The 23080-nt window shown below is 39.3% G+C and overlaps 1 protein-coding gene across 2 annotated transcripts in view; it reads left to right on the forward strand.

Moving 5' to 3' along the window:
* kif26ba (kinesin family member 26Ba) overlaps positions 1-23080 on the forward strand; it is a 94295-nt gene continuing 71215 nt past the window's right edge. For both annotated transcript variants that reach the window (XM_075463344.1, XM_075463355.1), the window contains exons 1-2: positions 1-640; positions 1911-2303. In XM_075463344.1, coding sequence (XP_075319459.1) covers positions 587-640; positions 1911-2303 — 447 coding nt within the window. In that variant the 5' untranslated portion in view covers positions 1-586. The remainder of the gene's footprint in view (positions 641-1910; positions 2304-23080) is intronic.

Here is a 23080-nt window from a genome sequence, read left to right on the forward strand (position 1 = left end):
GAGTGCGGAGTCTCGGGAAGTCAACAGGAGGGTGCGCAATTCAAAGTCTCAGAAACGAGGAGTTGACTCCTATATCTCTGCTCTGCATCAGTCGGGCTCCTCTCGTTCTGAGAGTCGTGACTTTGTCGTTAGATCTGACTTCACCCCGGGGGCGGTAGATTTACCTGAGCAGCCTGAGACCCAGAGCTGATGGAGAGAAGCGAGGCTTAGTGCGGTGCCAGTCCAGCGCGCTGCTGAGCGCAGAGCAGGATTTGCTCAAAGGGAGCGGTCTGCAGGACTGTGTGATTGTCTGGTTTCTAGAGGTGGTTCGAGGGCTTTTCTTTTTTTCTTTTGACACAACAAACCGTGGAAAAATAGACGCCAATAGAAACCATTAAGGTTTTTTTATTTCTTGGCGGCAGAATGAGGATGTAACGGATTTCCACGTGTACCTGAGAGCGGCGGGAGGTTATACCTCAAGCCTGAGAAGAGAAAACTGCAGGGGCGCGTGGTTAATTGAAATCGATCCATTGGTTTCTTTTTTTGAATGTGAAGCGGCAGCAGAGGTTCTTTCTCCTCTCCTCCTCCCCCTCCTCTCACCTCCAACATGACTTCACTGTCGGGGACTAAGGAGAGGGGCAGCCGGAGCAGAAAATATGGGGTAGGTTTCTTATTCCTGCAGCAGAGGAGTTGATGCTCCTCTGTTAGTAAGCCTGGAAAACATACAAACTTGTCATGCATTCATTGCTGCATGCACTTCATCACGTCACCCACCCATTTTCAGAGTAAACTGTAGTTTCCTTCCATTTTCAGGATGTGATAAATATGATTCTGATTACAGCTCTCATTAGATTTGTATTCATGTTGTTGATTGACTGCTTTGTGAATATCACACTTCACACTTCACTGCTAATGGTGACTAAACAACAGTGTGCATTTTTCACTGACAGATCCTCTGCATCACTTAATTATCACTAACTGAGGTAAATCAGGTACTATACGCTCACACCTGTGTCTGTGCCTTCCACCAACAGCCTCATTAGATTTAATTTATTACTCAGGGTTTGGTCATATTGTACCCACCTCTTCTCTTAGATATGACTCAACCTTCTCGTCTATCATCCTACACAATGCTGCTTTATTATGGCAGTAGTGAGGGATCATAGAGGTGCCCAGCCTCTCTAGCAGCCATCACATCAGGCTCTGTACACTGAATGGATTCACCCAGGCGCAAAAATCTAATTCTCATCTGTTTGCGGCTCATTTGATGTTGCTATGTGGCTGTGTAGACGAATATAACATCTACATCTACACTGGTATGATCATAATAAGTTTTAATGGAAGCATTCAATATGCTGACTGCCTTGACTTCGATAGTAGATTTTTTTTATATTATTGATTGTGTTTTTTTTGGGGGGGGGGGGTGTTCATTTTTATTCTCAAGATCTGACTCTTTCTCTTTTTATTTATTTTCTATTGCTTGTGTGGGTGATTGGCATTTCACTGTGACTGTAGCCTGCATGTTTAGCTTATAAATTTCTTTCTGGAATCATCTATTTTAATTCATATTTGCCACTCATCAATTGTTGGCATGTGCATTAAGCATGGATATTGGAGCTGTGGGTTCATAGGTTCACCATTTTCCTTAAAATCACTTATTGCTGTTTTCCTTAAGAATTTCAGAAATGTTGAAAACCTGCTTAAAAAGAACTAGGTGGATTATCATCAGTGCACATCCTTGTTTTGATTTCCAGTTAAAATGCTAATAGCTTGAAACAGGCCTATGTTTTCTCATCTCCACCTTCTCTTCTCATTCCAGTGCAACCTTCTTGTGTGGGCAGACTTATCAATGCATATATTCACATATTGTTACAATTTATTTGGCCCGTACTGGCAGTAAAAAGGCATCAACCTCTCTGTATTTTTCATAGATTCCTGACACATCCCCAACAAAATCTGCCTCCTTTTTCCCGGATACATGGTATCGAAAAGCCTATGAAGAAAACACCCGCTCCGGCACACGGCCCACCCCAGAGGGGGCTGGCTCCATGCCCAGTTCCACTGGCACGCCATCTCCAGGCTCAGGAATCTCATCACCTGGATCGTTCTCTGGATCCCCAGGAACCATCTCTCCGGGGATTGGCACAGGATCCCCGGGCTCTCTTGGTGGCTCTCCGGGTTTTGGGACAGGATCACCAGCCTCCGGCAGTGGAAGCTCCCCTGGCAGTGAGAGAGTGATATGGTGTGAGAACTGCAATGCTCGGCTGACAGAGTTGAAACGGCAAGCACTGAAACTGCTCATCCCTGGACCGTACTCCAGCAAGGTAAAAATCACACCGCTTTCTGGTCCCTTTCTGTGGTGTGTATGAATGTGTGTGTATATTGCATGTTTTTGTATAAACTAAACTACTGATTTGTTGGTAATACTCACTGGCATAAACTCCAAAAATAACTCAGTCCCTTATTAACTTTGGCATTTGGACAGTGACACTAATTAACTTGGTTGCTCAGGAAAAACTGGGATACTTATCCTTCCCTTGCTTACAGTGTTGCTGTGTCATCAGACTTATTGTTGTCATAAATCATAAGGAGGTTGATATTCACCGTCAGTGAACCGCCACCTGAACAGCTGTGTGAGAGAACAGAAGCTGAACAACCTTTGGGATTTGGGATTATTATTGTAGCTGAAGCTGTTAATCATGTACTGACAGAGTGCCAAAAACTAACTGATAGCCACTGTATAATAGTTTTGATTTCATCTTGGAGCTTCACATTTTACCCGTTTGATCATTTCTCCCAAATCAATTAGCTCATTTTAATTCTACTGTATGTTAATTATTTTCTGTTTTTGAAAGAATCAGCATGATGGATTTCCAAAAGACATGTTCACAGCAATTATTAAACTATATGGACCAACAGATTTATTTAAATTAGACCAGAGATTCTCAGTAGGAAGGTCGCAAAGTCCTAAAGTGCTCCAATTTGGTTCTGGATAGAGGACAATATTTATGTCACATAATACATTGTGTTTCTTTATATTAGTACACCAAATAGTTTCCTGTTTCTTCCATTTATGATTAATAGGTTAAAGTAACTTGTGCGGGCAACAACTAACATGCTTTTTAAACTGGAGGCAACTGGATGCAGAGCTTAGCTTTGCCACTAAAGAAGTCTTGGTGTTTTACCACAGTTTTAATACTACACTTGGGTTAAATACAAAAACATAAATGGAAAACAAATAAGAACAGATTGGTTTTTTAAATGGTTTAAGTAATTATGCCTAGTCACATATGAATCATAACAAGAGAATAAAAAACAATGAAAATCCTTCTGGGAGTTTTCTTGACTGTCCCAGTTTTTCCAAGATGTTGCCCCTGAGCTTTGATATTGTTTGTTTAGCTGCAGTTGACTGAATTTAAGTCATGAATACAGTGGACCACATGCTTTGGGTTAATGTGTAGCAAATAATGACATATTGTGAAACATGGCACTAATATGGTGCAACTAGTCGGATGCAGATTATGTCACGTTAAGTTGGTGGCGTGGAGAAGGTTGGACCCAGATGCAGATGTTTCAAAATTAAAAGTTGATTTATTTTCAAGAAACAACAAAAAGCACAGCTGAGCTGGTATACAAAACCTAAACTATGAAAAAAACATGAAAAAATCAAAACCTGACTATAACTGTGAAAACACTTGAAAACAACAACAAAATGGCATGGCATGGCATGGCATGGGATGGCATGAGTGACGGTGAGGATCGGGCATAGTGTATGAGGAAACCTGGAAACTAAATACTGAAGGAGGGGTTAGTGAGCGAGTGCAGCTGAGGGGAAAAACACAGATGGCGTGAGTGAAGCTGATGGCAGGGCAAGAGAAACTAGTGAAAACATGGCAAAAACTAAAGACTGAGCAGGAATTTAAAACTTAAAAACTAATTGACATGACAGAATAACAGTGGGACAGTGAAACTTACAGTACAGTCTGTAAGACAGTGACATAGGTGGATACCCTGAATTGTTCGCAGTTAAGGAGCACAGCAGTTGGAAATTGTTAAAAACAGTGGGGGTTAGTTGCAACTGCCGGTTGGTAGACCACTAATTAAAGCATTATTTGCGAGGTCGGGTTTAGTGCAGGCTGATTGCAGCTTCCACTTTGAGGTTAACTTTATTGCAGTGTTGAATGAGCAAAAGCACAGCACACTGCTTCATAACTAGTTGAAGTACTGTATGTCCTAATGTAAAAATGTATGTCCTAATGTATGTTTCTGTGTATAAACATATATTTTAGCTGCTGCAAAAAGGATAAATGGGCTTCAAAGTCAAACTGGACCTAAAGCAATAAACACAGCTATAGTATGATCCAAAACACCTCTCATAGTTGAATTATTTTCTGCTGAAAAATAGAAAATATTGTGTCTTTGTGACTGGCACAAAATCTAAAGCATGAAAATCAAAAATGGATTGAGGGATTTAGAAAACAGGTAGCCTTTGTACACGTGTGGCCACACCATGCTCTCAGTAGAGTAAACATGTGAGCGTTATTTTGTGTTTTTAGCAAATCCACACTGTGGCGGGTGTTCTTGCATAAATTAATTGAATATTTGGCCTAACATATGCTTAATCTTTGGTGCTTATGGAATAAAACATTCTAATAATTTGCGGTTGCTAATATTCAAACAGTATAATACGTTGTGGTATGTAGGAGCAATATTGAAAAGGGGAAATGATAAGAGAACTGTTGATTCAATTTAAAGCATATGTCTCTGCATTAAGTTCTATTAAGAAAAAAAAGATCATATTGGTGCATATCTGAAGATGTGATATTTCTATTGATATGAATCAATGGAAACATCAGTCTTTGTTTGCATCATTTCTTACTGTGATGTGGAATTATTGGAACCTTGGGTAAACACACCTGACATGACTTCTTTAGAAGCTTTGATCCAGAAACCCTTTGAGTTATATTGTATTTAAACCTTTTCACATTGTTTTTATAGGAACACGCACCAGTAATATTAATCAAAAGAACTGTCAGCCAGATCTTTCATGGTATGGTAGAACTGGTTTTACTTATAAGAAAGTTAAAGGGAAAGTTCACCTCCAAATCAAATATTGACTTGCTTCCCTTTGGCTGTCATGATAACATTCCCTTTCAAACAAAATGTGAAATAGTCAGTGGTCAAGTCCTGTTTTCACAGGTAACGCAGACACTACAGTTTGAACTGTCTTGTGTGGCCTTTTTTTTCTGCTGTTTGGCATTGAGTAGATCCTCTACAGAAGCAGACGTTAGTTCCACTTCTGTATAATACCTCTGGGTCATTACTGAATAACTTAACAGTTGAGTTATTTCAGACAGGTAGAAGTTCCTTTATGTTTCCCCTTAAACAAGAGTAAACTGACCTGTGCAGGTGTTCTGTGTCTAAGAAAAGCTGAACTTGTGTACTTGGTGAAGCAATGTGACCCAATAGTCTCTTTCCTTCACCAAATTTGCCTGAGCAGCAGTTCTGTGTGTGTGTGTGTGTGTGTGTGTGTGTGTTCTTGATGTACTGTCAGTATCAGACCTCATGTTATTCCCACAGGACAGTAGGACATGTGTGACACCCCCACACAGCAAGAATACAAACACACATTCACCAACTGAGATAAACCTATACATATACACACACAAACCTCTGTTGGCCTCATGAATATGAATACATGACAGGTCATACTTGAGACATGCTAGAAGCATGCACCTTTCCTGGCAGCACACACACAGAATCAAGGTTCTGCTGCCTTAGAGGACTTTTTTAAAATTATTTTTCTAACTACTGCTTCCCTAATTTTAACCCTGATTTTAAAGCAAGTCTTCACATTGAAATTTAAAAACTTGTGCTCGGGTGACTTGCTTTTTGTCCCCAAACAAACACATAGAGTCCCCTCAGTGTAGTTGCATAAGCACATTTGTCCTCGTCAGATGAGAAAAACATTTCTACACACACACACACTCTCACGTGGGGCTGGTAATATTATGATAATTATGACCTTCACAGCTCTTACCTTTTGAATATTTAGCTGTTTGCATGTCTGCAGTTCAGTGTGTGTGTGTGTGTGTGTGTGTGTGTGTGTGTGTGGGTGTGCGAGTGTTAATGCACACACAAGCTAGCCAGCATCAATGGCAGTTGGTCATTATGCTCAAATGTCATGATATTATTGGAGAAGGCTCATCCACTTGTAGATTGTATAAATAGTTATTTAATGTAAACAAAACTTTTGTTTTTGTATTTTTCTGTAAATCATATTGAAGTACCTCTGTTGATCCATTTAATCATCAAGTAGTTGCTCATTGCTCGAAGGAGACCTGATGGTTTACAGATTAAGACTATATTGAGGAGATGACGAATGACTTCAGGAGTAAATGACAACAGACAGAGAGGAAGATTGTTATACAGTTCTTTACATAGCAAGTGGTGCCCCTAAAATTTCTATTGTTTTTCAGTTAGCTGGATGAAGGGGGAAATGAGACAGGCAGGTCATTTTGCTGAGGGCACTTTTGTGTGAATGTTGAAGGATTACAAGAAGCAGAGTATGTTTTCAGGTTTAGACATGCACAGAAAATGCAGGACAGCCACACAACTCAAAAGCACATCTGGATATACAGCTGCATTCACTTAAGGCCTCCGTCCCTACTCTGCTGTTGTGTGTGGCTGTGTGTGTCTGTATATGCGTCCCTTATATCCACTCCCAGATCATAATTGGATGGAGGATGATCTGTTTTTGGTTGGTCCAGTTCAGCTCAGGAAACTGGGTCACTCTGTGTGTGTGTGTGTGTGTGTGTGTGTGTGTGTGTTTGTGAGTTTTAGTCACCAGCAGAGTCTGTTTCAGATCAGCTGAAAGTCAAAACCCCTCATGTTTAGAAGGTAAAACATACACAATTCCACATCAGACATAAAAATAAAGCCAAATAAGGACATGTTGGTGAGTATATTCACTTGTTAGGCACTCTAACTGGCAACGTGAGATTTAGAGAGACCACTTTCATCTGTTTTTGTCCATTTGAATTTGCTATTTGAAGTTTTCTAGTGGATATAAATATCATACATACACTTAAAGCAATTATATCAGCAGACCCATTGATGTGTCTGTCTGCAAGTGACTGAACATTAAACAGCTGTCTTCCTCAAATAAATCTTCGACTTAAGTGCATGTTCCTAATGCTGGGATTATTCAAGTGCAGTGACTCTGGAATCCTACAGATTTCTATGGACTTGTTCAGCTTAGTCGCCTGAGATATTTTGTATTACTGGTATAGACAGTTGAATAATAATGTTTTATTCCTATTTGTCCTTGCATCAAGACATGTATACAAAGTCATGCTGACAGCTGAACAAATATGTTTACTGCTACTTCCTTTTTAAAGGTGCTGTCTGCAACATTCAGAGTTTTGCATTGCAAGACCAATATTTCCGATAATTTCAAACAGAACTGAAACTGATGTCTCTTTAGCAGGTCGCAAGTCTCTCCATTTGTCAGTTGACCCTGGCCTTATCCCTGTCTTTGTCAGAGGCCTTTTAACCAAAGTCTGTAGTGTCAGCTAAATATTCTGAAATGTTCTCCATTTAACTTTTACAGTGTAGTGTGGGGGGTCACTTTCTAGCCATTTTCACACATGAACACCAGTGGAAGTTTAGGGAATTGAATGTGAACTTGTCTGCAGTTGCCTGTTCACATACACACAAGACAGCAAAAAATTCTCTATGGCAGTTGTGTTTTACAAATTGGAGTGCCACATGAATAGAGCATACAGATGGCAAAATAATACAAGAGTGTGTGTTTTTCACAACAATGTAAAACTGGTGGATGAGGCTCCCTACCTACCCTCAAACATATTGACTGTTTTTGTGCTTATCTATACCTGATGCATATATATCTGCTATACCCTTGGTAAAATAAGACCTAAGGGCCAGGAGAAAATAATATGAAGCAGCAACTGTTATCAGCACTCACAATTGCTTTCTATGAATTCTCCGGAGTATCTGCCCCTTTATTCAAACATGTGCTCATTTTCTGACTTTGCAAAAAGGAGCTGATTGGATAGATTCCACAAATATCTGTTGCTTGTGACGCTAATATTTGCATTCTCATATGCAGCCCCTCCAGGGAGGAATGTTCTTGACTCCTCGAGGGAGTCAAGAAAATTCAAGGGCTGGAGTGCATGTATGAAAATTACTTACAGGCTTAATTGTACACACACACACACAAAGATCTTATGCTCACTTGAGATGGGTTTTTATTTTTTTTCACAAGAGAATTCTAGCACATCTGGGGAAATGGAAATGCCCATTGGGAATCAGTTCTAATTTAATAAACATGTTACTCAGATGCCAGTTCAGTTTCACAATAAGCTGTTACTACTTCTACAAAATAAACATGGCTTGTATTTGTGGACATCAAAGAATAAACAAAATATAAGCAGGCCTCTCTCCATTTTTTCTCTGATATATGGCCAATACGGCTGGTGTTGTTTGTGACTTGTTCCTTAAAGTTGTATTTACTGTAGGCAATGCACAGTGTAGCCTATACCGCCACTTGGTGATAACACAATGCACCCTCACTTAAACAAGCCTGATGCAAATGTCTGTGAAACAAAATATCAAAAGTGTGGATTAAATTTGCTTCATCACTCGATGGAAACCCAACTAATGACAGTAGGAGCGAGCTGCAACACCCGTGAGCGTTGAAGTGTTGATCTTGTTGCTTGTTACCCAGATGGAGGCAGTGCACTCTGTCAGAGAAAGAAATTAAAGACATTCTGTTGCCTCCAACTTCCTCTGTGTGATCATTTTACTTGTAGATATATACGAACTCTGTTGTTTTCAGTTGTAGTCGTAATCACATAAGTTTACGACAAATGAGTTATAAACACATCTAAAGACACATGGAACACACACAAACACACTCATAGAGTGTGGCTTAATTCACTAACATCATTAGTCCACCATCACTTTACATAATAATAAATTGTACAAAAATCTATTGAGAGCAAAATTTCATCAGTACAATTTATAAGAAAAAGAAAAATTATTGGTGCATGTTTAATACAGTTCAAGGAAAATAATGTTCACAAAAGCGTTATCATTGGTTTTGTGAATGTCCGCTACACACATTAGCTTTTGGAGTTTGCCAATTGTCGTGGAGATTAAACTGTTAATAAGCAAAATTAGCTTTTGTTTCTAGCTTTCAATTCATAAGAATTGACAGCAACAGCAATCAGGCACATCTTGAATACAATTGTAATTGTCAGACAGTTCACTAGTTAATGTGGCATTATTCAGCACTTTGCAGAATCGTTGATATTCCCAGGATATAAAGACTGACAAACCATCAGATATGCAGTGAAAACACCCACATCCCCTCCGTCATATGCAGCAGATCTGAAAGTCTTAACCTTCAGGCTGCCAGTCAAATCCTTTTAATTCCCAACATAATCAAAAAATGATGAGAAGTTCATCTGACCATCAGGTGAACTCGAGGTCTGCTTCTTTGTCATTGCATGATATGACTAGACTTGGCTCTACTCACTTTTGGTACCTGGTACTCTCCTACACTTTATATTGCATTGCAGATAGTAGCCCCTCAGCATAGGTAGGATTAGCTGATAATCATAAAGCTCCATATGAAATTTATTTGACAGACAGGACACGAAACATAATCAAAACCACTTGTGTGTGCTCTCTTGAAGCGTATGACTTGCTTTGACTACAGAAGTGTTAGTGTTTTTTTCTTAGTAATTCAATCTAATTAAATCCAGTTAACTTTCTATTGGTAGAGTGCCACACTACAATGTCATCTCAATGTATTTTACATATGGAGAAACCATAACAATTATGTCTCTCCAGATAGAGGCCTGTAGCTTTGTTTGTGTGTGTCATCTAACAGTATCAACTTAGATTGCATGGACTGAGTCCAAGGTTGTATTTAAGTATTCGGTACCATCTATAATGGGAGAAATATAAAAAGTGAGTTATGTCCCTTGTAGTTATATCCTGGAATAGAAAAAGGGGGGCATTAGAGATCAGATGTCCTTCAGTTCACAAAATCCAGTGGGACTGATGCACTGTATGCTTGTAGATATAATCAGTTCAGATAAAACTGTGGATAATTGTCACCTCCAACCAGTAATTAGTCTATAATTTGTGTACTTATCAGATTAAATGGTGGAATAGCATCGCTTAGCCACACCTCCTCAAAGGGATATGTAACTGCACAAAAGTAGCTAACTATCCTGTAATAACCAAATCCCATAACACTACAAAACTAGGCTTCTGGTAACCACGGCAGCTGGTGTTGCCACGGCAGCGACATGTAACAGATGTGAGCTGCATACATATCTCCATCAGTGTTAATGGGCTTCTCATAGGTGTGTGTATGTGTGTTTGAGAAGCAGAAAGAGAGTGAAATATATGTCATTCATGCGAATAATAGCTCATGTTATTGTTTAGCTTTTGCTATATAGTTTGTGCATGTGTGTGTGTGTGTCTGCGAGAGGAAGAGAGGGAGTGTGTGTGTATGACAGAGGGAGTGAACGATCATGCCCTCCTGATGCCTTTCAGGTGTGAAAGACATTACCATATAAAGAGGTGGCCTCATCAACAACAGCTAGACAGTGAGGATTGATGGATATGTGTGTGCAGGGAGAGAAGCATGCTGATCCAGGCTGAACTGAAGAGCTTCTTACCAGGCTTATGTTAATAAAACCCAAGCCAACACATACATCCCATCTCAAGATCTAATATCACTTACTCTACCATTTCTATTCTGGTTAGCCTCAGTTTAATCAGTTTATTAGAGGCATTTATCAGAAAACACCAGTGTAAAAATACTACAATTAAGCAGTTTAACTATGTACAGTAGGCATTTGGGGGTCCACATCATCAGATTTTCAATATTCGTGGCCAAAAGCATTCAGAACAATGATATTATCAATATATCAATAGAAAATAATATATATTACAATCAGAGATACTCATTTTTGTTTTTTGGAGTATTTGTCTTTGGCAAAATAATCACTCTCAAAATGGGAGGTTGAACGTAAAAATAAACTATGATCAATAATATTGTATTTTTTTTATCAACCGTCATCAAATCACAAAACCAACATATGCATATTATTGAAGCAACACTAGAGAATTTGGTAAATCTTTTTTATCTTTGCGTCCTCCTACAGTTGTCCCATATAATCCCATATGGACAAAGGTTACAGATACAAAAAGGGTCTGAACCAGCATCCCGTGCAGCTAATTGAACTTTTTTCTATCTTCTTATTTCCTCACATTCACTTGCTTGTTTTATCTCAAGTGTCTCATGGTCATATTTGCATGCTTACATATGTTGCCATGCAGAGATGAGATACTTGCAGCAGAGAACACTTACATAGAATCTGTCCTTGTAATTGACACCTACAGTTGACAACATGTTTCTTTACCTTCACCGTCTCAACTGTCTGAGCTTAACCATAAATCCAACTAAATCTGAACTTCAGACAACCTCTTGAAGTGACGTGCAATGGCCAAAATGTTCTCCCAATAGAGAGATGTCTCTGAATTGGTTTTAACCTAAAATGTGTCCACACAATAAAACGACTCGCACAAACTACTTTTGCAGTATTAGGCTCTTTAAAGGGACAAAAATTATATATTTTTTGGAGGAGTAGAGGGAGGAAGAAAAACAAATTGAGAAAGGGGGTAGGGGGAGCAAAATTTCTGTAATAGTGCTATCATTGTCATTTATGTCACTGACCTCGGGGGGACACACTTAATTAGACTATCTACCCCAGCCAATAAGCCAGGAGGCAGGGAAACTGTAAAAAGCTTTGCCAGTTTCAAAAGAGAGGAGAGGATGAGTTTGGCAAAATGCATTAATTAGGAAACTGCAACAATAGCACACATGCAGATGGAGGTGCAAAGTGTTTGTACAACAGATGCCATCACTATTTGGACACTAGAACCTCAGTCACAAGCTACTTTTAAATGAAAATCATTCTTCTTTTTTATTTTTTTACAATGTACCTTTTAGTCTTAGTTTTTTTTAAGTTGTCTTCTTCTTCTTGGTTTGGTGTGTGATATTAAATTAAGTACGCACATACACATACTTAGGTACTCAGAGGATTATATGGTTTATGGATTATAGGTACTCATACACACATACCAGCATGTGTGCATTTGCATTATAGAGAACATTTGTTCATTGTTGGATGATGATCAAAAGGGCAAGGCCTGTTCCATGTGGTTGTGACAGTAACTATTTATGATGTGTCAAAATGTTGTCTATTAACATGACAGTGGAATGGTAGAAAGAATGTATTTTAGCTCTAACCGTGATCTATTTCAGACCTTGTGTTGGTGCTGTTGTTGGTCCATTTGCTGTAAAAAAGAAGTCTGCTCTGTGATGGAGTGACACTAAGTTTAAGATCACTGTTTTTCACCTATGCTTCCTTGCTCTTTATTGTTTTTTGCGCTTTGTCATCTTTGTTTTGAAATAATTTTTTGTTGACCCCTCCCAGCTCCAACAAGCGTGAGCTAACTTTTGAACAATTCCAGTTCAGTTCCTGTACAAATGTTATTTTTTTAAGACTTTAAAGTTGGTTGCATCATCCGGAGCTGAGATTAAAAGTGAAAATATTCCAGTAGCAGCAGGTGCCAACTCTGGCTCTTTATGACGCTGTTAAGTCGCGTTCGCTTCACGGTTTATTTGAAGACCTGCTAAACACACTTCTAACATTAGTCAGCCTGCTGTCATATACTGATATATCAGACAGAAGCATCCACATTCACGCATGCACACACACACATACACACGCACAATCCATCCCAGGCTATCACATAGTCGTACATAGCACATCTATCTTCAGCATCTCCTACTTGGAAAATCTCATGACAGGCTGAGGTGTCAGCTACAGGGTGTATGTGTGTATGTATGTACTTAACTTTATTTCAGTGAAAACTATTTTAATATTTCCAAGTTTGTCTCTGCCTGTTTTTTCCTTCCTTTTCCCCCCATCAAGGGACTGCTGTAGGATTATGACCACGGTTACATAAAGATGCAAATGGATGTGTGCATTAGAAGCTTGTTGATGGCTAGCAAAAGTGTCCAGTTAAAAGTGTTCTCTGTAAAGCACTTTGAATTGCCTTGTGTTCTACAAATAAACTTGCCTTGCCTTCCCAGCTAAGGAACATTCACCCAACTTTCAGCTGTTTGTTTGGGATGTAGGTTTTTTTTTTCAGAAACTTGTGGCTTTTTTCTATTATTATTCTTATTATTTTTTTGTTGTAGAGCTATTCTGCCCCACAAAAAAAGACCAGTTCATATAAAAAATTCATACCCAAATTCTACCATTATATTTATATCCACGATTAGAGTATGTACACTTTGAGTGAAGCTGTACATGCAGCCTCCTGGAGTTCTGCTGCACTGCAGTGTTTGTAATGGATAACGACTTATTTACAGAACATGAGCTCACTAACTTGCTGCCTTGGGAGCTGTCAGAGATGACTCATTGACATCTCTGGGCCTGACAAATATGACAGCTAAAATACTAAAAATGGAATCTGGGTTTCCATTTGAAAGAATCTGATTTTGTATTTAACTTCCAAACTTTAGTAAAGAAAATTTCAAGTGATTCCCAAAAGGACTTTTGCCCCTTCTATTTCTCCAACTGTGGATGTTCCCAGTTAAATAACAATTGACCACTATGTTATGTACTATAAAGCACATTTGAAGCTGAAATTTTGGAAGTGAAGAGGAGCGTGGGAAGATATGTTGTAGTTGTCTGCACAAAGGTGCAGTGATCTTGTATATTTATATACATGTGTATGTGTGTGTGTGTGTGTGTTTGTTAGTGCTTACCTTTTAGGGTCAAAACTGTAGCCAGGGCTCTGCTTTGTCAGTGGTTCATGTTTTACAAGTACTGTAATGGCATTCCTGTTCCGTACACTGCACTGCTGCCCTGCAAAATTAGTGTGTCTGCGTGTGAGCATTCCAAGCTTAACTATATTGGTTAACTGACTAATGCTAAAGATAGGGTAAGAACAGAGCTGTGTCTGTGTGCATTTGTGTATTTCAAGGAGGACTGTGAGACTATTGTGTCAGCGCATTGTAACGGGCAGGGGGTAAAACGAGAACAAGGATGACATTTAAGCAACCATTACTAGTCTGGCTCCAGGGCAGATTTCTGGGCAGGTACTTTAGTTTTTCTTTTTTCTATTTGAGAAGACTCTTATTAATTTAATGGGTCTACAGTCTGATCCTGCTGGTTCCTAAAACAAACAAATCTGTTTTAGGAAATCTGAAGTACTGAAGAAATCTGAAGTACTCGTTTTTTCCCCTCCATTTGTCACTTCCTCACCTCACACTGAGAAGAAATAAAGATCATCCACTTACTCCAATACTTTTCATCCATCTCAGCCCAGCAGCATCCCCTCTATCCCTTTATCATCTCACTATCCAGCTTATAAAAAAGATGGAGAGGAAGTACAAAAAGGAGAGAAAGGAAGAAAGAGAAAGATGGAAAAGGATCTAGTCAAAAATGGAGGTTTAAAGTATAGGGGAGGCAATAATTCATATAGGCTGCACAAAGGTGGTAAGAGGGAGGGAACGAGTGAGTGTGTTTGTAAAAGAGAGCCAGGATTAAATTGGCTGTTTGTTCCCACTGTGGGCCTCAATCAGACTCAGAGGATAGCCTCTAGTCGTTAAACTTTCCAATTACTTTGAGCAGATGGAGCCTGCGGGGCTCGATTTAGATGGTTTGAAATGGTCGTTGTTGTTTACTGTTATCTCCCACTGACTGTACACCAGGCTACATAATTTGTCAGAGAGGGAACCAATCTAAAGAATATTTTTCCTGCTTTAATGTTTACCTGCACATATATATCAGATATATCGCTTAAGACAGATTCCGTCACGCTCAATTTCCTATTCAGTATTTGACAATGTATGTGCGATATCTGATTGATCTTATCGTCCCGGGCAGCAGCAGTCAAGTGGTTGGAGATAATGCAGCCTTGTGGCTGAAATGGTTGCCACTTTTTTTTTTTTTTTTTTTAAAGTATTTTTTGGGGCTTTTTATGCCTTTAATGATAGGACAATTCGAGAGAGACAGGAAGCAGGGGGCAGAGAGAGGGGAAAGACACGCAGCACAGGGCCGCTCGGTGCGGGAGTCGAACCGGGGCCAGCTGCAGCGAGGACTGTAGCCTCTGTACATGGGGCGGCTGCTTAGAAATGGTTGTCACTTTTAATGCAGGTTTGATGTCCACGAGAAACCTGGATGAACTCTCTCCACTCTCAAGAATAACTGTGCTCTTGAGCGAGGCTCTTGAACCTCAGCAGCTTCCTTTGAGGACCTCATTGGCCAACAGTGGAGCACAGTGCCTTCTTTTACAGAGTTTCCATTCATGAATGAGTGCTACTGTGTGACTATGAAGCCTTGCAAAATGCAAGCATGTTCAGTTAGATTCATGGACTCTGGATGGTTAAAAAAGAGTTTGTTTTAGAAGTTTGAGGGGTGATTGAAATACTCACTGAGGATTTTTAAGGTTCACGTTTAAACACATAAAACTTATTTGCATTAGATTGATGGAGGTTAATGTACACGTTTACTGCAAACATGGTTGTTTTTTCCAATAAATGTAAAAATGTGTTTGTTTTGGTGCCAAAAAAAAAAAAAAAAAAAAAAAAAAAAAAAAAAAAAAAAAAAAAAAAATCACTTCTTTCTGTTTTCAGATTTCTGTATTTCAAAATGATTCTGATTGCTTTTTCTACTTTTCAAGCGTTTCAGTGAAGCAACATACAAATGTGTAACTTATTTAAATCCAAAGTGTTGGTGAACACCCAGACCACAGACTGGGTAAAAAAGATAATGTTGTGATTTTTGAAAATAATTCAATAATGGAGCTAGTGTGTCAGGTTTTGGGGTTGGGGGTGAAGGTGGGGAAGGTAGGACACGGATGCAGACTTCAAAAATAGAAAACTAGGTTTATTGTCCAAAAACATTGTAACAAGAAAAAGGCGCGGCTAAGCCGGATTCAAAAAACCAAACTGTGACAAAATAAGGAACTAAACATGGCATGGATAAATAAATAAATACTTAACTTTGCAAAAACGTGGAATGTGGAAAGCAAGGCAGGCAGGCAGGCAGGCAGGCAGGCAGGCAGGCAGGCAGGCAGGCAGGCAGGCAGGCAGGCAGGCAGGCAGGCATGGAATGGCGGCATGGGTAAGGAAACATGGGTAAGACTCTCACAAAGGAACACAAAGGACTGAGAACTTAAATAGGGAGTGAGCGTGATTGGGGACAAGGTGCAGATGGAGGGGAATAAACAGGTGCAGTGAGTGAACTAATTAACAGAGTGCAGGGAAAACTAAGACATGAACCGAAAAACTAAATATGGATTGAAACTCAAAAACGTGACCTAAAACATGAAACTAAAACCATAAGTCCATGGGCGTGACATAGTGAGCTTCAAATGGAGTTTACTGTGTCCAACACTTGAAACCTGAAGTGTCTATTTCACTTCTCTTGCCGAAAAAAACCCCAAAAGAAAACATCTTGAGCTGATTTGTGCACTATTACTGACAAGGCAAGACAAGATTGAAACATCTCAACAATGACAAGATAAATTTCCATAGAGATATATAGGAACATTAATGGTCTGCAATGTGTTTATCCTAAACCAGGTGTCTCATAATTATTTTGTGAAACATGTTTGACCAACAACTGCCAGCTCAGGAAAAAAATAGGATAATAGCTGATATATTCCACAGTCTCTCCAGGAAGATGTTCTTTGTAATGTTGGCAACAAAGAGCTAAGAATAGTTGAGTAAGGGCTAGAAATGTGTGAAATCATTGGCTGTTTTCTCATCACTGACTAATCACAATGTAAAATCAATGTGAAAATTACTGACAGGATGTGACACAAGCAGCTTTCAAGCTAAGAGAGCACTCTGGTGACCCCTTAGCTTGAAAATCCTTTGTCCAACACTTTGATTTCTGAACAAATTTCTACAACATGACACTCCCTTCAACTGAAGATGCAGTTCATAGTCAGTGGTAATTCACCAAAGTTAGCATGCCAGCACACAAACTACTACTAGATAGTGATAATTAAAAAAAAGAGTATACTGTCGATAACATTTTAAAGGTAAACATCGACCGGAGGGAAAAATTATTATCCCAAAAGATATTCCTCATTTGGTGTTACGATGATGATGTTGGTGGAGAGTGCTGTGCAGTCCGTTTACCCCAAATCTCCCATTGGTGTATAACTGAGTTAAGATCTGTTACAGCAAAGGCCATGAAATATGATTTGCATTAGTTTCTTATTCATCAAACCATTCAGTGACCCTTGGTGGCTTGTGCAAATAGGCATTCTGGAAAAAGAAAATTCTGGAAAAGGAAACTCTTAGCATGACAGCAATGTGTCAAAACAGGATAAATGTGATCACACAGAATAACTTTTGTGTATTTAGAGGGAAGCAAGCGAGTCCAATCCAGGCCAGCAAAATGCCTGTTCATCTCCTTAGTGTTGGGATTAAGTGTTCATTTAATTTACCCCTAATAATGATTCAGCATTTAGCTTGAAGCACCACTGTGCTTCATAAAAAAAAAACTTACAGCTGCTAAACCAGTCAGGGACCTGTAGTAATGCAAATGATAATTTATTTTGGCCTTTTTGTTCTTTTAGTAAATTGATTAGGTTGAGTGAAAGAAAAGAGGAATTAGACCAAGGAAACTTATTCTATATGACCATTACGAACCATTAACGTTAAGTCCAAGTCCTCACCAAAAGTTCATACCCCTAGTTTCCATCATTTTTCCAACTGCAAATTAGTTGTGATAGTTTAATAATAACTTGGAGTTCTTGGGAAAGAAAGTTGTCAGGTGCAGGCTCAGACATATGAATATAGCACATGTGCAACGTGATTTTTTTTTTCTTTATTATTTGTGGTCATTCATAATCACAAACTCTGTATTCTTCTTGTCTTGTCATAAGAGAGGGGGCACTCTGATATGCCCTGGATCATTAAGTTTCTATATTTTGTTTTGTGCATGTGTGTGTGATCAAATTTCTGTTCACACAGTTCTTTACCTGTGTGTGCACACATTTACAACCAGAAGTGGTCAGGCAGATAGTTACCTTCAGCTGTTCCCCAGTGTGCCTCACTAACCTTGGAATGGGAGGATATTGGAGGAAAGAATGGAAGGATGGGGAAAAGAAGGAAAAGAGGAGGAGTGAGAGGGTGCAGGAGAATGTGTGTTCAGGTGTGGGATATGGCAAGATGGATTACCCGACCCAACATGCAATTTATCACTGTCAGAGTGAAAGAGAAGGAAAGAGTCAGAGGAGAGAGGACAGAAAAGAGTGGAAGATGAAAGCTTGGGGGGATTGGGAAAAGTATAAATAAGAAGTAGGTGAGGAAAGAAAAAAATAGTGGATTAACAGTTGAAAATCACTTTATTTTGTTTACAACGGGGGATTATTTTACAGCAAGTCAAGAAGAGGTGTTACCCCATTTCTAAAGAGGATGGAGACAGAATAATGCAGGTGGAGGATTTTCTGTGTGCATCTGAAGAACACTAACCTCCTGGATTTAAATCCTCCAACACTGAGAAGAGTGTGTTCAACTGTGGAGGTATAGTACAGAAAAAGGTGAAAGTAATTTTGCTCTACAGTTCCTTAGGATTCATACTGACAGACACATACACACAATTTGACATTTCTAACTGACAGTCTGGCATTTTGATCTCAGAGCTTGATAGCAGTGGTCATTCCATTACTTTTAAACATTAAAACATTTACACTATATGAATTAGACCATTTAATTCCTCTGTTTTGTAGATATTATGAGAGGCCTGTTTTTCCAATGTTTTGCCACTGTGTGCAAGTATTCCTTTGAAAACAGTAAAAAAAAATGTGCTTGCAAATAGTTCCTCATCTATATTCGGATGGAGACAGCCAGCTAACACACTGAAGCACGGTAGATTACTTTCACATATAGTCTAGCTTTGTAGCATATGCCTCATTTACAGTGCAGCTCTGTCTTAGACGAGGCAGTAATTTAAAAACAAGCAGCCCAGTTTATATACAGTTCATTTACAATCAGGCACCACTTTGGATCGCCAGCTAATTTAAAAACAGGCACCAGCTAACAAACGTTCACATAAAAAATGACCAATGATTTAAACAACTTTTTTATTTATAGCACTGGGCACAGATGTAGATGTAGGCAGCTAATAAAAAAGAGGGGTTCTTCCACACAGCTTGCTCATTTACACTAGCTGGAGCTCATCTGTACACTAACTCTGTATAAGCTAGGACAACATTCATTGCTCAGGCTGTAAATGAGAAGGTTGCATTTACCACACATAGTTTATATAAGGTGTATAATCAAATTCAAGCAGCCGAAGACACACATATGGATGAATCAAAACTGAAAAATGTTCCAAAACATGTTTCCATGAAAACACAAGGGAGCGAGATGTGTGATTGATCTGATGTTTCTATAACCAAGTGTTTCCCATATTTTGTGCCAAAATGCCCAATGAGCTTTGAAACTGTAAGCTAATTAATGGCAATGTGCAGACAGCCACGTAATTATGGCTGTCGATCTCGAAACAGCAGCTGTGTATATGTACGTCATCAACATGGTCCCATGAGAATCGCTTGTCCATAATCTTTTCAAAGAGCTAACTTTTCAAAGGAGACTAACTTCTGTACGATGAGTAACACATCAAAGCATGTGAAGCCACTGTCTCGTCCTCTTTGGCCAAACCGTCCCTTACGCTCACTGCAGCTAGCTAGTCCTCCTAATTTAGGGATAGATTAAAGGGCTGGCTTTAAAGTACATGAGGTAGTCACACATATAAACAGAGAAATGTACTTCGTATCCGTCAATATCCCCTCAAGATGCGTTTTGATCGATTATTTACTTGTGCAGTTTTGTGGAAGCGCCTTCAAACCGAGTACCCGCTGAGCCAAGCTGATTGATAATGAATATTGATTTGAAAATTGAGAGAGAAGAAGGTGGTTAGAAAGATCTTCATTTCGAGATCAATTTTGGTTTAGGAGGTAGGTGGGGGGCTCATAAAGTGTGTGCATGTGACAAGACTTGATATCTCAATGATAAAGAATAAACACCCTCCACTAGCAAGTAAGTTTTTATGCTGATTCATTTCTGCATTACTATAGCAACACAAACATTCTAGTACATTTTGCTTAGTTATTAATACTACATTTCAACATCACAGGGGAGTTTGTGTGCAGATGCCTACAGACATAAATGTGTCTGTTCATCTAAATGCAAGCAAAAATGACTGTGCCCATGTGCCCATGTGCAAATGTTCGTGTGCGCTCACGCATTATAGGTTACAGTTATGTCTAAACCAATCTAACTCCAACACCCATTATTGGATCATTTAAAGGAATGACCAATTAAAAATGTGATTAAATGAGACACAGAGAGAGAGGGAGAAGGGGGGAAGGTGCAGGTATTAAATGAGAAACAGAGAGGGGAACCTATTAGGTTCCTCAAGTTATTTGTCACGGAGGGGAAACAAAGACATGGAGAATTGTGGAGAGGGGGTTGTTTAGATCAAAGTCTCAACTCTCACTAAAATGCTATCAGAGAACACTCTAACTCTAACACACTCGCAGGGTTTCAAAAACAATAAGCTAATTTATTGTTTACTTATTTAGTGTAGACATAGGCTTGGCTGGAAATGCTGCTAATTATTGTATTGTGTTACTCATGATGTATCTTCTGCATCTCTGCAGGGGTACCCCCCCCCCCTCTACTCACCCTGACTTGCTATTTTACATCTCAGCATTGTCAAACCATTGTAGTCAAATCCTTTGATAATGGTTCAGTCATTCTTTTTAAGGTCAATATTTCAGGTAGCATATTGTTTTATATGTTTACCATTAGTTCCTGTTCTCAAATAAATGTTTACACATGATAAAATAAAAAATTAATTCAGCACAGGACACATCTCCCCCTCGCACACCGAATCATTTTAATTAACAATGAATCGTGTTTGCAGCCTTCAGTGGAAGATCACTCATTTCCAGGGATCTTACTTAAATCAGTTTTGATGTTAAGTGTGATTTTAATCTAAAACCACCTCTTTGTAATTACTTTGAAAGCTTACTTTGATGTAGAAATGATCATATCTCCAAGGAAAGTCTAGACTTAATAATTAAGTTTCCCGCTGGTAACAGAGATATTGCACGTTTCGGACACGTGTGTATCAAAAATTGCCAAGCATCTGTGGTGAACTTTAAATTATTTTTGGTTGACACAAAGCACCACCTCCTTTAACCGAGAGGAAACGCACTACCAAGTTTAGAGTTTAGCTACACCCTCATTTGTGTGCGCATTTTGGTGGGTGGAGGGGGTGGGTTATTTTCTAGGTTCTGTTCATTTAAGACATGAACCACAATAAGTTACAAATGGGATTCTTTGGACTCACTTAAGCCTTTTTTATGCTCAGTATCTTTTAAGAATCAGACTTAAGCTCACAGTCAGAAATTATCTTCAGAATAAGTCAAATCTAAGATTATCTATGAAATAGTCCACTGTTGTGAATATTGTGCCAATCATATTTGTCCTTATGAGGGAATTTCTCTCAAATTTCTGTATGCATGTGTGAGGTGGACACATGAGGTGCATTACAAGCAGAGATGAGTGTATTTTGGTCAGATGGGACTTGTGCTTGACCTCAGTGAGTGTAACATTTATCCACTATATGAGTGCCCATCCATGTGTTTGATCTGTGTGTTGTCATTTATAACCTGTGTGTTATTGACCTTGGTACTGCACAGACATCAGACTCAATCTTTCATACTCACACAGAAACACAAACACATGCTATCATTCTCCATCATGAACCCTATGTGTGTGATCATGGGCCGCATATATTGTGGAAATTTATTGTAGTTTTTGTCAGCCTCTTTTCTGTTTCTAGTGTTTGATATGTTACATTGTGCATGCGTGTGTGTGTGTGTGTGTGTGTGTGTGTGAGAGAGAGAGAGAGAGAGAGAGAGAGAAAAAAAAGAGAGTGAGATCAGAGCAGGTGCAAGCGACAGTCTGCCTCTCTTCTGCATGAACTGACTGATCCCAGACCTGCTGAGAAATGCCTCCACATCATGTCTATATCACAGAACATGTGCAGGAGGAAATAGTGGAGAAATATATGAGGACAGACATGAGAGGAAGTGAATTTTTATGTGTGGGGGATTTGAAGGAAATGTTTTCCTTTGCTTTGTCACTCATCTTGTATTGATTCCACACACAGGCACACTTTCTCGCTGAAAACATTAAAGAACAGTTACCTATTCGTTTCTTTCCTTCTGCTTTGATCTGCCATCCCCTTACATTTCCTCAGTTTTGAATGTGATGCCATCAACTGGATGGAGATGTAGGTGGATCAAGATGTCTTATCTGTATGTTCTGTAAGTGGTAGACTGAGTGTGTATATCCATGTCTTTGTGTGTGTGTGTGTGTGTGTGTGTGTGTTTGTGTGTGTGGTGGGACAGGAATGCAGAGTGGACTCCGACAGATGCTATCACTGAGATTTGAAAATAAATGACAGCTTCCTGTTGTTTGCCCCTCATTGTTTTTTTATGTGTCCATGTAAGTGAGTGCAAAGGAAGGACTCGGGGAGATGGGCTGTCAAACACGACAAGACACATACACAAAAAAACACACACACTCGCAGTTAGGTCACTGTTCAGTTAGCTTGGACGCTGCCTCCATCCCTCTGCTTTCTGTCTGTCACTCCATCTTTGCTGTGGGGAGCTGAGGTGGTGTTTGTCTACCCTAGAAGGAGGAAATTAATCACACGTTGCTCCGCGCTCGCACACACACACGCACAATGACTATGCGGTGCTGCTGAGACTGATTGAGTCACTCACAGAATACGGATGAACTCAGAGGTGAAGCTTGAAAAGAAGGACAGACGTGATTAAATAAGAGGAAGGGTGGCCACAAAAAACATGAAAATAAACCATTATCATCTAGCCATGATGTAATTGAACTGTGTAGCAAAATAAAAAATCTTTGTTCTCGTGT

Source organism: Odontesthes bonariensis, chromosome 1 (assembly GCF_027942865.1).
Source record: "Odontesthes bonariensis isolate fOdoBon6 chromosome 1, fOdoBon6.hap1, whole genome shotgun sequence".
NCBI lineage: Eukaryota > Metazoa > Chordata > Actinopteri > Atheriniformes > Atherinopsidae > Odontesthes > Odontesthes bonariensis.